The sequence below is a fragment of the Athene cunicularia genome, assembly GCF_003259725.1.
Source record: "Athene cunicularia isolate RWA chromosome 10 unlocalized genomic scaffold, athCun1 chr10_part1, whole genome shotgun sequence".
NCBI classification, from domain to species: domain Eukaryota; kingdom Metazoa; phylum Chordata; class Aves; order Strigiformes; family Strigidae; genus Athene; species Athene cunicularia.
The window spans coordinates 13,770,385-13,785,531 of record NW_020799112.1 but is presented as its reverse complement, the minus strand read 5'-3'; the positions used below and the strand labels follow the sequence as shown (position 1 = coordinate 13,785,531).

General features: G+C 40.8%; 1 protein-coding gene across 1 annotated transcript in view; it reads left to right on the top strand.

Moving 5' to 3' along the window:
* The first annotated feature begins 6,074 nt into the window (after positions 1-6,074).
* The window catches only part of MCTP2 (multiple C2 and transmembrane domain containing 2), a 104,016-nt gene continuing 94,943 nt past the window's right edge, over positions 6,075-15,147 (top strand). The window contains exons 1-3 of the mRNA XM_026856429.1: positions 6,075-6,569; positions 11,347-11,409; positions 12,560-12,668. Of these exons, the coding sequence (XP_026712230.1) occupies positions 6,096-6,569; positions 11,347-11,409; positions 12,560-12,668 (646 nt within the window). The 5' untranslated portion in view covers positions 6,075-6,095. The remainder of the gene's footprint in view (positions 6,570-11,346; positions 11,410-12,559; positions 12,669-15,147) is intronic.

Below are 15,147 nucleotides of genomic sequence, written 5' to 3'. Positions count from 1 at the left end.
CCTCCACAAAGTCTTGCTTAAGATGCCTGTATTATCTGCATATAATAAACAGGTTTTTCTTAAGCTTTGTATTTACCCTAGATTAGTATTTTGGATTTTTTGCAAGGACTGTAGATTTCTTCCCATTTACATCAAGAAAATAAGGCTGGTTTCTTTTGGTCATCTTATTTTCATTCAAATATTGAAGCATATAAAATTGTCTTTTATGAAGCACTTGTACTAATTTGGTTGTAAGCAACAGGTCAAGTTTTTATGTCATATTTAAGTTTAGCATCCCACTACGCTTTGCAAATGAGTCTGTAATAATAAAGCGATAGAAGAGCAGGATCTGTATCAACAGACTGGCATCATCTGAAGCTTAAGCTCAAATGCAGTGGCAAGATTTGGAAGCTGGCCAAGGCATGACCCTGCTTCTGCAGCAAGTCGCCTGTGCGATGAAGATGTTAGCTACACTTCAGCAGTGCGCTCCCTTTGATGCTTGTTACTACTAAAAATATTTCTAACGCTGATTTCCCCAGGGTAATTAGCCTGTGCAGAATCAGATTGAGATTAGACTTTTTCTGGTGCCTTGTCAAATTTAAGTACAGGTATTTAGCATATGCTGCAAGACACAGCTGCAGGAAGAAAAGGCTGTCTCAGTTTCTCAGTATTGTGATGTATGTATCTAATTCAGTGTCCCCTGTTAGCTCCTGTGATCATACTCAGAGAGGAATGGCCTCAGGCCCACCTAGGTCAGCCTTTCATTTTGGACTTGTTTTCTCTGCAAAAGCAGCACAACGCTTGAAGGTGTTAATAATCCAAGGGACATCCTACCCCTGGTAAGGTATTCCCTTTTCTTTTAAATGTTTTCCGTATATCACGTATGAGTGTAACTGCTGTTGGGTTTGAAATGCTCCAGGGGAAACTGGTAACTCTGAACAAATGGTTCCTTTATGTGGGTGATATTCTCTTATATCTGTGGCTGTTGATGTTTATAATAAACTTACTTCATTTCCAGATAAGGTACTGAAATAAATCATTGCAAAGGTGGAAGTGTAGGTTTATTTTCTGAAGTAATTCCACTCTTAGTAACGATTTGTGTTTGACTGTGTTCTAGACACAGTGATGAGAAAAACTTTGTATGATCTGCTATAGAAATAACCACCCAGCACATACTGTTGTGGTTTAGCCAGCTGAGAGCTATTTTCCTCTTTTTTTTTTTTTTTTTTTTTTTTTTTTTTTTTTTTTTTTTTTTTTTTTTTTCACAGGGAGGAATGGTTTAATTTATGGCTCCTAGGGCCAGAGGGTGGAATTAATAGCAAAAGGCAAAAGGCTGCGAATAACGGATCCCAGCCCCTTTCTACCCTGCTCCCTTATCTCCTTCTTGAGGTCAGCCTCATTTCTCAGCACACTGAATTCAGACATTATAAATTTAAAGGGGTTATACTCTTTTTGTAACTTTCAGTAGCCAAATACCGTGCTGCATAGAAGAAGTGTAATTACCCTTGCTTGTACAAAGTCTCCTGTGTTAGGTTTTAAGCCAGTGAATCTGTTGCCGAACAGTCAGAGATTGGGGTGAATAACCTATGCCAGAACATCCAGAATCAGTAGAGGTTTTACGGTGAGGGAGTTTCATTAGTTCCTTCCAGTTGGGATTTATGTTAAAATGCATGCAAGTGAGGAACATCTTCCTAACAATCTCTAATGTATGTTAGTATTTTCAGCTACGATGGGTTTGAGTGTTGTCTAGCATCTAGTTGTAGCTGAAAACATACTGGCTGAATCAGACATTATGAAGATGGATGGCACGCAAACTGACCCAACGTTTTCACCGTAATTGGATAAACAAATTGAGTGCAATGATTACTAGCTTTATGAAAGTTGTAATAGTGGTGGTGGTATGCTCAGTTGCATTTTTATCTTCTCACTGGCTTTGAGGATGCGTCTTAAAAGCGTTAGCAGGGAGCGTTTAGGGGTGCTTCAGTGAGCATTGTGCAATTCTGGGTGTGCAGGGAATGGTTACTCAGTGAAGAAAGAGAATGTATCCAATAATTTCCAGTATGTAAATAAATTTGGGTTTATTTGTCAGTTTAGTTAAATTGGGCACTTTTATAATGTTTTCAGAGCGTCTTGCAGTATTTCTCACTTGTGGCTTTTCTGGCTTCCTGACAAGACAGTAAGTGAAGTAGAACTGCAGAATGATTTCTCTAGGCTTTCAGTGGCATTTGAAATATCTCTTATAGCCACCTGTTAGAACATCTAAGAAAATAATTTAGCTCTAAATATTGTAACAATTTATGGGAGTATGTAGGGAGTGTTACAGTGAGAGAAACCAAAGCACACACAGAAAAATCCCAAGGACCATAATTAGAAGATACTTAGGGGAGAAAAAAAACGCTAGAAATATTTGTTTTATCAGTCAGATGGTGAGATGCGACCAACTTTTCTGTTACAAACCCTGTCCTTCTTGCCCCTATTGCCCCCAAAAGAGGAGGAGACAGCAAAAGAAAAGGATATAATAAAAATGACAGGTGAAAACAAAAGTGGTCTCTCTGAAGGAAGAGATGAAACGGGTATCGATTCTTCTGAGTGTTTAAGATTTAGCAGCATATTAAAGAGAAGGCTGAAGAAGACAGGCTAAAAAGATTTTTTTTTTCTTATTACGTAAGAACAAGGAGCCATTCAATTAAATTAAAAACAACGGAGTTAAAATTGATAACAGGAAATGTTTCTCCTTTAATGATTACTATTTACAGATTTGTGCCACTGATGCAGGGAAAGAATAAAGACTTTGGCAAAGTACACTCTTCCCTGTGGTTGCTTAGGGAATATTTGGTGATACGATTGGCACTGAAATTCTGAGGCTGTAGAAGGAAGAGGGAAACCTCTGGCCTGTGGAGGATAAGGAGTACATGAACAACATGTTGGTATCAAGAACACACTTTTTACAAGTGAAGGAGATTTTATCGCTCTTTAAAATTATGTGTTTCTATTGTTGCTCAGTATGGAAAGGAAAACTAGAGAAAAACTGATGTAGGAAGAAAGAACAGTTGCGCATGTGAATACGTGCTGGTGTGACAGGAGGGTACCCCAAGAACCCTGGCATCCCTGACTCCAACATCACCTTCATCTTCCAGTGACCTCTCTGGGTAACAGACTTGTGGACGTGGTGGTGATGTGCTCTTTCTGATTGAACTGGGGAAGTGCAAAAAGTGCTGGTCTGTGGATGGCTGATGTCAGAGTGCATATGCCCCTTAGACTGTATTTTTCTCAGATTAGAAAAGATTGTGTGTTTTTATTTGCATATTATAATCATTTGGATTCATTTTTTTGGAAATACAGTATTTATGAATGAAAAGTTACAGCTGCAACAGGAGTGTGGGTGTAAAGGTTCAGAGTACGGCCAAACTTCTTAACAGTCCAGGGATGGGCTTGTTTCTTCTGTGGCCTCAGTTCAGGAAACCTGGTGCTTGCTGTGCAACAAATATCACCATTGTGTTGTCCCAGCACGGGAGCTGCAGTGGGAGCTGCTAGGTGGCAGCTAGCTGGAGCTATCCCTGCTGTCTTGACCAAAACCCAGAAACTTTCCCCCTTTTCTTCCTTGGTTGTGGTTGGTTTTTTTTTGTTTTTTTTTTTTTAATTTCTACTGTGATTCTGCCTGGTCTGAGGAGGACTTTGCTCATTCTGGGTTAAATGCAGGTGGGTCTCAGATACAGTATGGTCCCTGCACCATCCTTGCTAAATGGGCCTTTCTGTTCAGCAACTGAGGGAATATAACTGGAAAAAACATTCAATTTGGGGAAAGTATCTGGAAAAACCTACAGGAACAAGTCCGCTGCTAGGAAACAAAATCTCAAAGCAAACAAAATAAAGCCAGCAGCAGTGGGTCATCAAAATGAGTTTGGTGGAGAATAACAGGAAGGGAATGGGAAGCCTTGGGAAGTGGATGTTGAGCTGGGTCCTGCCTTTATTTACACTGTCTTTACTTCAGCAGGTTTCTGTGCATGTAGGCGAGCAAAGCAGAGAGCACTGGCAATAGATGAGTTGTTTAAATGAGTCCCATCAGTGTGTTTCATAATGTTTCGTGCAAATGTGTTTAGCCTAATAATTTGTTATTGGTATGTGATGTAACACTACCAAAGAGGCTTGCAGCTGCCTTGTCAAGTTTCTATTTAAAGAGAGAAGAGCCGAAGTGAAAGCTGTGAGCTGACGAGAGCAGGTCCAGCCGCGGCTCTGAGCTTGCGCAGAGCATCAGGTGCTGCCCCAACACGAGCATCCCTGCATCTCCAGTCCAGTGTGTTAGTGTTGGCATTTATTTCTTTTCTCCTCCTTGTAAATCTAAGAATCTTGCACTTCACCCCCTGTTCAGTGAGAAAAGAAAGCCCTTCCATGCCTTTTTGTGCCTCAGATCTCCCTCTGTGAGGCTCAGAAAATTGTTTCTGCTTCTCAGTGATGCTGTGAGGGAAAAAATTTCAGTTTGTCCATGTGCACTTTGATACTGGGTCTGACTTCTGGAGATCGAGGTGAAAATACTGTCTTAAGCTGATTATGTCTATACTAGCACACTTTCCTGTTTGGGCAAAATTTGTTACTGCCTAGTGAATACATGTAATGTAATTAAATCTTATTATTTGTATGGAGTACAATGATGCTGATATCATTTATATGGCAATACAAGTGGGGGGATAATTGTGCGGTTTTAGTTACCTGTTAATACAGTTAGAGCATTTTTTCGTAGATGCCTGAACACTCTGCAAGTATGGTGGGTTGAGTCATAAAATTATTTAAGTTATTAAAGTAACCAGCTATACTATCTCATTCAAATTAATGAATGTAAGCAAACAGTGATTTCTCTATCTGGATTCATCCAACAGTTGTATTTCTGTTTCCTGTTCTGGCATTTTCCCTGATGATCAGGAAAACAGTGGGATAAGTAATTTTTGGTTAACTGTGCAATTGTTAGAATTTAAATAGGCTGTGAGTTTTGGAAGCAGCAGTCATGTAGTTAATGGGTATAAATTTCTAAGGACATAGGTAACCGCTGTGTGCCTGTCTTTGGGACTGTAAAGGAATAAATCTGCAGGTTTCATCAGCTTTTTTCTTTATGTGTTTTGATGATGATTTGACTCTCTGTTTCATAGAATAAGGATGGTTGCTCAGCTGTTAACCACGGAAGACAGCATCTATGAGGATATTCCTGTGCACAGAGGTATCCATTTGACCACTCCCCTCACGATGCAGATACAGTAGGTGATTTTGTTTTGGCTCCTTTCTTCTTGTCCCTCCCTACTGTATAAATGCTCAGTATGAATCAACTCAAAGACAAGAGTCCACCGGTAGATTCTCAAAATCTGTAAGTGATCCATCAATTCATTTTTATCTTTGTTTTCTCTCAATTGCCTTCTTTTTGAGGAAAATTAATCCTGCAACAGCACCTCTCGCCGGCAGTGGGTTAACATAAGGGAGCATTTTGGGGTCTCAGCTAGGATTTCTCATGTCCTGTGTGTCCTCTTCAGCCTCAGCCACTTAGTTTGTGAAGCTGTTTTTTGTGTTGTGCTTGTCCACTAATATGTTGTGTAAGAATCCATGTGGCCTAGGAAGTAGCCCAGAAAAACCCAGCATAGGCTGGAAAAGCATCAACAGAAATTATGGTGTCAGCTTTGCCAGCATTTTTTGTGTGCTAGCATTATCACATTTTAACTCCCATCAGTAAATTTTGTACAGAAACAGTTTCAAATTGGATAAATCTCAAATTTTTGCAAATTGGGACTTGTCAGAAGAAGAAATAGAACATCTCCTCTTAGGAATTGTAAAATAGTGGACAGACATTGCGTTTTAGCGTAGGATTAAATAGTTGTTCTGGCTGTTTTCCTCCTAAATAATCCAACCTACCCACCAGATTGTATTTGGTAGCACTTACTAATGCAACATGCTTTGTTTTAACTGTTTAGAAAAATGACAGAAAGTTTCAAGATGAGACAACATGAATCATAATCTTCAGCGGCTGTTCAGTTTCATGATTGACTTGCCTTCTTCCTACGTTCCTTTCAGTCACCCTGGGAATTGCTGAAGCTGGTTTTGTGCAGGAGGCATTGCTGAGATTTCCCCTTGCAGCAATGGACTTGGATAAACCATCCGTCTGGGGATCCCTGAAGCAGAAAACTAGACCGTTCCTGCAGAACCTAAGCGTGAAGAAGACAAAGAAGAGGTCTAGCAAAATGGTAGAAAGGAAGGTCCACTCCTTAGACCGACGCCTGAGCGTGTCAGTGCCTGACATGCTGGAGGTGGAGACTCTTACAGAAGAACAAACAACTTATTCGAGTACTCAGGTGTTGTCAAGCTGCTCCCCCAAGAGCTTTTCCAGGTCTGTGGTGTCCCTGAAAAGCAGAAGTGCTTCGGTGAGGCCGGCGGGAGAGGACTGGCCGTGGGTGTCGCAGCAGGCGACACGTACGGAGGTGACAGTCACCCACCTGGATGCGCAAGTCGCAGGCATCCCCGTGTCCGAGGGAAAGAGGAAATCCAGTGATGGCCTCTTAGAGCTGCTGCAGAGCGCCCGCCTGAGCGCTGCTCTGACAGACGAGGGGGCACAGGTAGGTGCCTTGGGCATCAGCCAGGCTCAGCGGCCGCCTTGGGCTCGTTGTGCTTCTTAATTGCTGGGTTGTAAAGGTGTGGAGGAGGGGGTCCTATTCAAGGAAGGAAGGGGGGGATAAAAATAAGCATAAATGATATACATATTACTGGAGACTAATTCAGATATCCTTTCTGTCAGTCTAGAGCTGCAAAGTAACCCTGCCTCCTTTTTATTTATTTTTTTTTTTTAATTCTGGCAAGGTTATGATATTTCAGATTTTTCAGATTTGTTGGAATGGCTTGCTTAAGTCAAAGTTGCAGCCCCTTGAGCTCTAAAATGTGCTGCTGATACATTTGCTGTAGTTACCCTTTTTAGTTAATAGAGTTTACCAGGATTGCTATCTAGCAAAACCAATTTACCATCTGCCCGCTCAAGACTCAACTGAAAGCAAGAGGTGAAAGGTGATGGGTGAGTGAGGTGAACTCTGCCTGTACCTGGAATTAACCAAATCATGCACGTGACGGGGAACAGTGGACATGTAGCATCATTCTCAGGGCTGTTCTTTGGGTTTGCGTTAGGATTATTTAGAGGAGGTGCAAAATCAGTGTTTCTTCTGCATTCCCTGTCTTGTCCTTCTTCCCTTCCCTGCTGTCTCTGTGGTCAGTATTTCTGTGGCTGGACGTAATGTCCCATGAACAGGAGGATCAGAGACCTATGTGCTTCAAATCTGACATGAAACAGTGATTCCTGCTGGGCCTGAGCAAGATGGGGAATCCTCCGGAGTTGCATGATGGCTTTATAATATAGACAGCAGGTGAAGACTGTGGCTGCATGAAACATCTTAGGCAAAATTTGTTTATGTTTTGTGGAAGTGCATCTTCTCCCATTGAGTTTTGCACTGGGAAGGTTAGATTTTGAACTTTGTTTTAGGCCTGTTCCCATTACCTAGTTGTTGCAGTTATGGCAGCTGCTTTCTGTAGTCACCCGAGATGCAAACATGGGAAACAGACGTTTTGGTTTAAAGTCCTCCTTTGGGAGTGGTGATTTCACAGGTCAATTAACATTTTTTAACTGCATGCTCAAAATGATGGTTAATTCAGCATGCTGTGAGGAAAAGGGTCCTTTCTGATATAAAACTGCTTGTTCCGCACCTCAGAGGTCTGTGTATTCTAAGCAAATCAGTGTTAGCTCCTAGTCTGTTGTGATGCAGAGTGTCAGACTGGTAGTTATTGACCATCACTTCCAGTTTAGTGTTGCTAAATTGTAACACATTGGCTTCATTTTACAGGAGTGTACCATTATTCAGAGGTCTAGGTAAGAAAAAGAGCTGAAATAGTATATCACCTTGTTCTGTGCTAGCAACTCAGTATACGTTAGAATGGACATTATGAACGTGTCATTATTTTAGGAGTTTTCCCAGGTTGTTATAATGATAGCAGCAGTTCTTTCCTGCTGTTGTAGACCCGAACTCTAACCTAAAATTTACTGCAGCGGCACCAAAGTTAATTTTAAATCCTGCTTTGACTTTGGGCAAACTAAGTCTTTAGGAGGAGGAGGAGGTACCTGTATAGTGATGGAGTAGCTTAACTTCATGTGACGTTTCCTCTAAATGTGCAGTCTGAGTTGGGCTTATTCTCTGCAGCATTTATATCTTTCCCAAAATGTGTATTTGTATATGTGCTTGTGTATGTAAATAGTTTAGTATTTACTTCTATGGCAAATCTCACTATGTGAATATCCTACCTTCCTTCCTGTAATCTGACTTCATGTACAACTTTTAAATGCAGAAAGATTTCTTTTTCTAAAGAGAAATTTCTAAAGAGAATTTCTAAAGAGAATCTTCATGTAGGAGAGTGAAGCAAAGGAAAATAGAAATAGATAAGGAACGTCGAACAAATTTAATTATATTTCAGTTGAATTTGGTGAAAATGTCAACATTCAGCTTTTCTTGTACTCCACTGAACAGCTGCAGAATTTGTACCCTGTGTGCCTTGGATGGGAACAGTTTATTGAAGAGGTTCTTGGTCTTCTAATACTGAGTGGGGATGCTGAGAGGAGCACTACAATAGTTTGCATCATTCTTTTGTGGGCATCATTGATCAGTGAGGTAAATGAGAAGGAAGGCAGATCCCTGGAACAAAACAAACTAAAAAAAGCGAAAATGTAGGTTGAGCTTTTTTCCCCCTGAATTGCTTGTCACATGCCACCTACTCATTTCCTCGTTATCTTCGGTCACCCAATATCATGAGATACTTTCCGAGCTTCATGCATGAGCTCAGTGTGGGCTTGTGGTTTTTTACACTCATCTGAACTCTCAGTACAGAGCTGTCAGTGCTTGGAGCATGCCTTCTTCAGTAAAGGCTCTTGCCATAGGTACCATATTTCCATTTGCTAAGAGATCTACTTTATCTGTTCTCTACTGCAGCCCACAAAAGCAAATTTGAGGGGTGAAGAAGCAGCTGAAGCTGCATTGAAACACCCCCCCCCTCCGCCCCCCAATGATTCGAGTTGCAAAGAGCACCGTTAATGCCCCTTTTTGCAGCTGGATTTTGTCCGTGGTCACGCGTCATTGCTGAAGTGCCTTAACACCATTTCCTTTGTCTCCTTACTAAAACCTTGCAGTGAGTCACTGGGAACCCAAAGCCTCATCCCATTGCTGATGCACTCAGTGCCCTTGTGTTTTGAATCATTCTTCTGCAGAAAACGAGGAGATAGAGGTTGTAAATCTTGCCAGGAGGAACATTTGATTGATTTACATGTATATATATATATATATATTTATTTTTTTTTTCCATATATATATATATATATACACACACACACACTCCTGTTTGATTTTAGACAGATGACCTGCTTAGATGTGGCCACATTTGTTTACACTTTAAAGTTCAGAAACATCACCGTAGTTAGATAAAAATCAAGACTTCAGGACCATATTTCAAGCGAGGCTTTTGTTTATATTCAGTGATCTCATTGCAGTTAGCTACCCAGAATAATAGCAATTTACATTATATGGAGCTAAAATGAAGAAACAAGCTTTTTTATTTAAAATGATAATCTTTGTTCAAAATCTGTCAATGTAACGCAAGTAAACAAAAGCAGAATAAAGACAAAATCATATCTTTAAGGGTAATTTTTTCATTATAAATTATATCAAGCTAGCAGAGAGGGTACTTTTAAAATTATTATAATTTCAATACAGTTCTTTGATTCTGTGTTTATGCCATGTAAAACAAGCTGTAAAGAGAAACCATTATCAGTGCCAATGATGGTGCCTGAAGGAGATCCCTGTGAAGCCAGAGACTATGAGAAATACCAGGTTTAATGCACACAAGTGAGATTTTATGCATGCTAGTCAGGAAATTCAAAGTTAGGGTTCCCCTAGCAGCTGTAACTCAGCTCTGTTGTGCGAGGAAACTCTTCTGCTGCTTTTTATGATGATAATTTTTCCACTTTTAATGTGTTTTTGCAAGGTGGCCAAGTTACGATTACTGTGGGAACCATAAAGTTAAATTTTGTCTGTCATGCAAGTAAAATTTTACTTGCAATGCTGGATTACTGTACTTCCTGATATGTAATACAAGGTTTTTGGGGGAGGAGGAGGAGAAGTATTACACATAAGTGTATTTATATTTATTTCAGCATATCAGTATCTCTAAGTTTTATGATCTTTGGTGTGGGAGCTGGTTCTTTTTTTTTTTTTTTTTTTTTTTTTGTTTATATAGTGCTCCACACAATGCAGCTCTCATCTGAGAGATTTGAATGTTACCATACTACTCATAACACTTTCACATGAGGATCAAATTCCACCTTGTGTGCATTTCTGTAGGCTGAGGTTATTCTTAGTATAAATCTTTGTATTTGAATGGGCTGTGATTGCCCTGCACTAGACCAAAAGAGTTGCTCAGGCATGTAGGTCCCCTTCAGCTAAAGTGATGACCATAGACCATTCTAGCAGTCAAAATAGCATCAGAGATGCCTTGACTGATGAATCTTTTCTATGTATCTAGACAGTCTAGATGCCATGCTACCATAGCCTCAAGTTTTTATATGAGTCAGATCATACAAAACATGTATGATTTCCTCTGCTGGGCACTAAATAAAAATCCATTGGATCTTCCAGTTACTGCAGAATGTGGGGGGAAGTACGTGTCCAACATCCTTCTTCCCTTTCCCTTTGATCATTTCTTTCTAACTCTTCCCCTGAGCTTTTTTATTTTTTTCTTTAAAAAAAAACCCAACAAACCAAACCAAACAAAACTTCCTGGACCTTGCCTCTTGCGTGATGAAGGAGGAATTGTAGTCAAGTGAGAAAGCAGCCGGCTCTCTAAAGCCAAGATATTGCTGCTGCTGCTGCCACCACTTCTAGCAATTTTTATTTCTTCTTAGCGAGGACACTTGGAGATTCAACAAATAAAATTCCGCCCAGGAATAGGGATCAGCATTGCAATGCTGACCGGTAAATCACCAGATGAAATAACCTTCAGCAATCAAGAGAGTTTGTGGTAAGGACCTTCAGTACCGAAAGCACTGGTCTCTACTGGGGAGGAGGTTTTATTCCGGTAGCTTGAAGCAGGCGCTTATTATTTTAAACTCAAGAGACTAAGTGTAGTTACTGTAAAACAGGAAAAAGAAAATTGTATCTAAACTATGGAGGGGAGGGTTCCACAAGCAGAAGTAAAAGAACTTCACTGGTTATGCATATGTATGAGTACTTTCTTGACTGATACTAGGAGTATTTTTTTGATGCCTATATTACTGTTGTCTAATTCATTGTATCTTTTTCTTTTTTATAGTACCCATGCGGAGAAATGGATCTAGACTCTTCCATATCATCTCAAATTTTTGATGATCAGATGGTAAGTCATTTGAGAGCATTTTGAAACTTGATCAGAGATACAGTTTATTTTAGGTTTTGCTTCTTTGCTTCTTACAAATTTAAACACCCAGAACATGAAAAAGCCTTCTGTAGATTTCTTGTGTGGGTTTTTTTTGTTTTGTTTGTGTTGGGTTTTTGTTTGTTTAGTGGTGGTTTTCTGTTGTTTTTGTTGTTGTTGTTGTTGTTGTTGTTTTGTGTGTGTGGTGCAAAGCAGTTGCTAATGTTTTAAATAGACCCAAATGTTCTGATTTTTATTTCGGTGTTCTGTAATTTCTATGTCATACTGGTAACTGATGAAAGCATCAGCATAAATACTCAGCTAGCAGCCCAGGAACAAACTGGATTAAAAAATAAAGACATCAGATACCTTAACATGGCTGTAGGGTTTGATGGACAACAAAACCAAAAAGGCATTGGCAGTTCTGACACGTGCTCTTCTCATGTAAAGGATATTTGTCTATTCTGAATGAACCTCTCTACCTTTGCCCTTTGATAACCTCTCAAGTGCTGTCCAGAGGCTGTTTTCACTGAATGTGCCTCTGGATGCTGCTGCTGAGGTGTGTAACCCTGGCAGCATCTCTGATGAACAGGAATCCTCTCAAATTTGCTACTGCAAAACCTCACAACTAGCTCTGCCCACTGCATTTCTCTCTTTTAGAGCTGTGTAAAGAAATGCTGTCCTCTCAAGTAGCTATGTGAAACATGTACTTCCTCATGAGGTCATCAGATGAGTGTGAAAGGACTTGGGCATTATGGGCCCCTTCCACCTTGAGATATTCTTTGAATGCACAAGAAAGAGCTAGAAAGAAAATACAGTAAGTTGGCAGGATTTGGAAAACCTGTGCATGCATTTATGATTGTTAATGTTGCCACTCATTTTTAGGTATAGCCCTCTCTTGTGTTACCCCTTGCTTTGTTGAATATACCTGATGCTGATAATTAGTTATTTACATAATGAAACAAAGCCTGGGAAAGAAATCTTTTTCTTTTTTTTTTTTTTTAATTTCTGTAAAAGATTGCCCTAAGGAAAGACGAGAACTTTGTCTCTGCAGAACGGAGAGAACACCTGCTTTGTTCGTGCTTTGCTTCGGGAGGTGTGCAGCGGTGACTGATTTCTTTGTTCTCCTTAGGCTCTAGAGGAAGCAAACGATTGCTTGAGTGACCTGCCCAGCCCCTTTGCTTACCTGCTGACCATCCACCTGAAGGAAGGCCGGAACCTGGTTATCAGAGATCGTTGTGGTGAGCCCCACCTTTCAGCTGATTTCCTTTAAAATTCACAGGGCTCTCCTTTCACTGACTTCAGTTTGGCTGCAGTTGGCTTCTTTTCTTATCTCTGGTGCAACAAGTCATTGACTTGTGTCCCTTGCCCAGGCCAGAGCACTCAGCGATTGGGTTTATCCACCTTAGGTACACAGGGGAGGGAGCTGCCCTCTGCCTGCTGCTCCTCCTGCCTGACTGCACAGCTGCAAAGCAGCTCCTTGGCAGGACTTACCATCTGTACTTATTCAGGAACTGCAGTCTCATTAACCTTGAGAAATTCTATTTGAGCTTAAAAAAAAAAAAAAAAAGCCAAAGAATATTTTGAAATGTATTAAATGATGGAGCTGCTGTAGGAGTGCTTTTGGGGTTATCTGCAAAGATTTTAAAAGGGAAATCATGGGAGGAGGGCTTTAAGCCAACAATCCTCTCTCTAAACTTGGATGCAATGTAAGGAGGACAACACACACACACAAAAAAAAGACATTATCAAACAAATTAGAAAAGATTTGGGGAATTCCTGGAAAAAAAACTGTGTGAAAGTGCCTGCTGTTAACCTGGCTCTCTGTCAGACTGTTACAGCAGGGAGTAAAAGTGCTCATAAGCAGCCAGTCGGTAGTTTCTCTGCTTGCTGTTAAGGGAAGAGCTGTCCTGCCCGAGGCTCTGCGGAGGCTTGTAGGGCTCCGCAGCAGCAGCTGCTTCAGGGCCTTTGATCTGAACCTGTCAGAGAGCTCTTCCATATGTCCAATCTTTCTGTATTTTAGATTTATTCTTTATTTCGTATTTTTTTCTGCATGTGGAAACAGTTCTAATACTTTTGCATTGCAAAAGATATGAGCAATTTCTCTCCTTTGAAATGAAGCAATAGGGTTTATTCATAGAGTTTTAAAGAAAATAAGCTCACACAGCTTGAAGGCCTGTGAAGGTTTGCATCTGGAGGGACCTGTATGGATGTAGAAGCTTTCTTGCATGAGGTGCTTGTTTTGGGGATTTCTCTTATCTGTTATCTCAGTTAACTTTTTCTGTGCTGGTTTTTCATGTTCTTACTAAACAGTAACTCTTGGCCAAGTGTATGCTCGTTTTTCCTCCCGGCTTTTGTAAGGAGTGAATGAATACTTAGATTAAGATCTTTACTCTTTAAACAGAAGCATTTATCTCCTAACAGTGTAGCAGTTCATCAGTTACTAGCAAGCTGCGCAAGCCAGGACACATCCAGCTGCTTCTATGGAAAAGGTGCTGTAAATGAGTAATTCCAGCAGAGCTGTATTTCTAGAGAAGACAAAGCATAGTTTGCTCTAGGCTATGTTTTGTTGCGTAAGAAAGCAAATGCTTGTCGTGGTGAAGCATTGGACAACACACATAAGCAAGAGGGGGGAAAGGAGCATTTTGGGTCATTTGCTTTGTGGCAAATGACCACTCATTTAGTAAACTAAGTGTGTAAGGTGATGCATCATTTAATAAAATTCCTGCCTTTTTTTTTTTTTTTTTTGCACAGACACTGGGACGGGGGAAAATAGTGATTTAATGATTATTCTTCAGTCACCATCATGTTGCAGTGGTGGATCCTTAAAAAAAAAAAAGATGTATGCTGCTGATGCCCTTGATGCACATCTTTATAGGTCTCTGCTGTTGTACTGGTTACGTAGGATCTTTGTGTGACACTCAGGCCTGACCTGCAACCGCTGTGCTTTTTGCAATGTGCTTTTAAAAGCAGGAAGTTGTCAGCTTTGCTTATCTCTCCAGTGTGAGAAAACCTCAGAAAAAACTTGCGGGCTGGGAGAATGCGACTTCCCTCTTCTCCCCCCACCACGCCGCCGGATAGAGCCGCTGTGCTGGGGTATACCAGCCTGCTCTGAAGAATGTGAATGTAGGAACATGATGTCTGCAGCCAGCGATTCCTGCGAGTCAGGCTGTGGCTTGGGCTGAAGGCCAAGTCATCCTCACTCATGTTTGAGGAAGAGCAGACTGCCGGAGCTCGAGCAATGCGGCCGGGAGCGGGTGTCAGTCCCGCTTCCCCATGGTTTTCTGCGTGCAGCTGGAGCTCTCCAGTGGGAAACGCCGGGTATGCTGGGACCGTGCTTTATGTCTGTGGTGGAGTTTGAAACCTCCTCTGGTCAGCTGCGTGTGGGCACTGCCACTCTGGCTAGGTAGGAGCGGTGGCAGGGTGTCAGAGTTCGTAGGTAGGGGTAGCAATGTCCTCTTTTTATTCAAATAAAGTCGTCATGCCCAGCGGTAACGTCTTGCCTGGTCATTGATGGAAACTAACTGCAAATACTGCGTGGAGTATGTGCTACATTAAATAAAAAAAAATGTTCGCAGAAAAACCAGAAAAATCAGGCATGAAGAGCGTATGCCAGCATTTTTAGCCGAAATCAGGTTGAACGTGTTTTGCAAATTTCCTAAATTTTAATATTCAGTTATTAAGATATCTGCAATTGCTCTGGGGAAAAAAAAAAAAAAA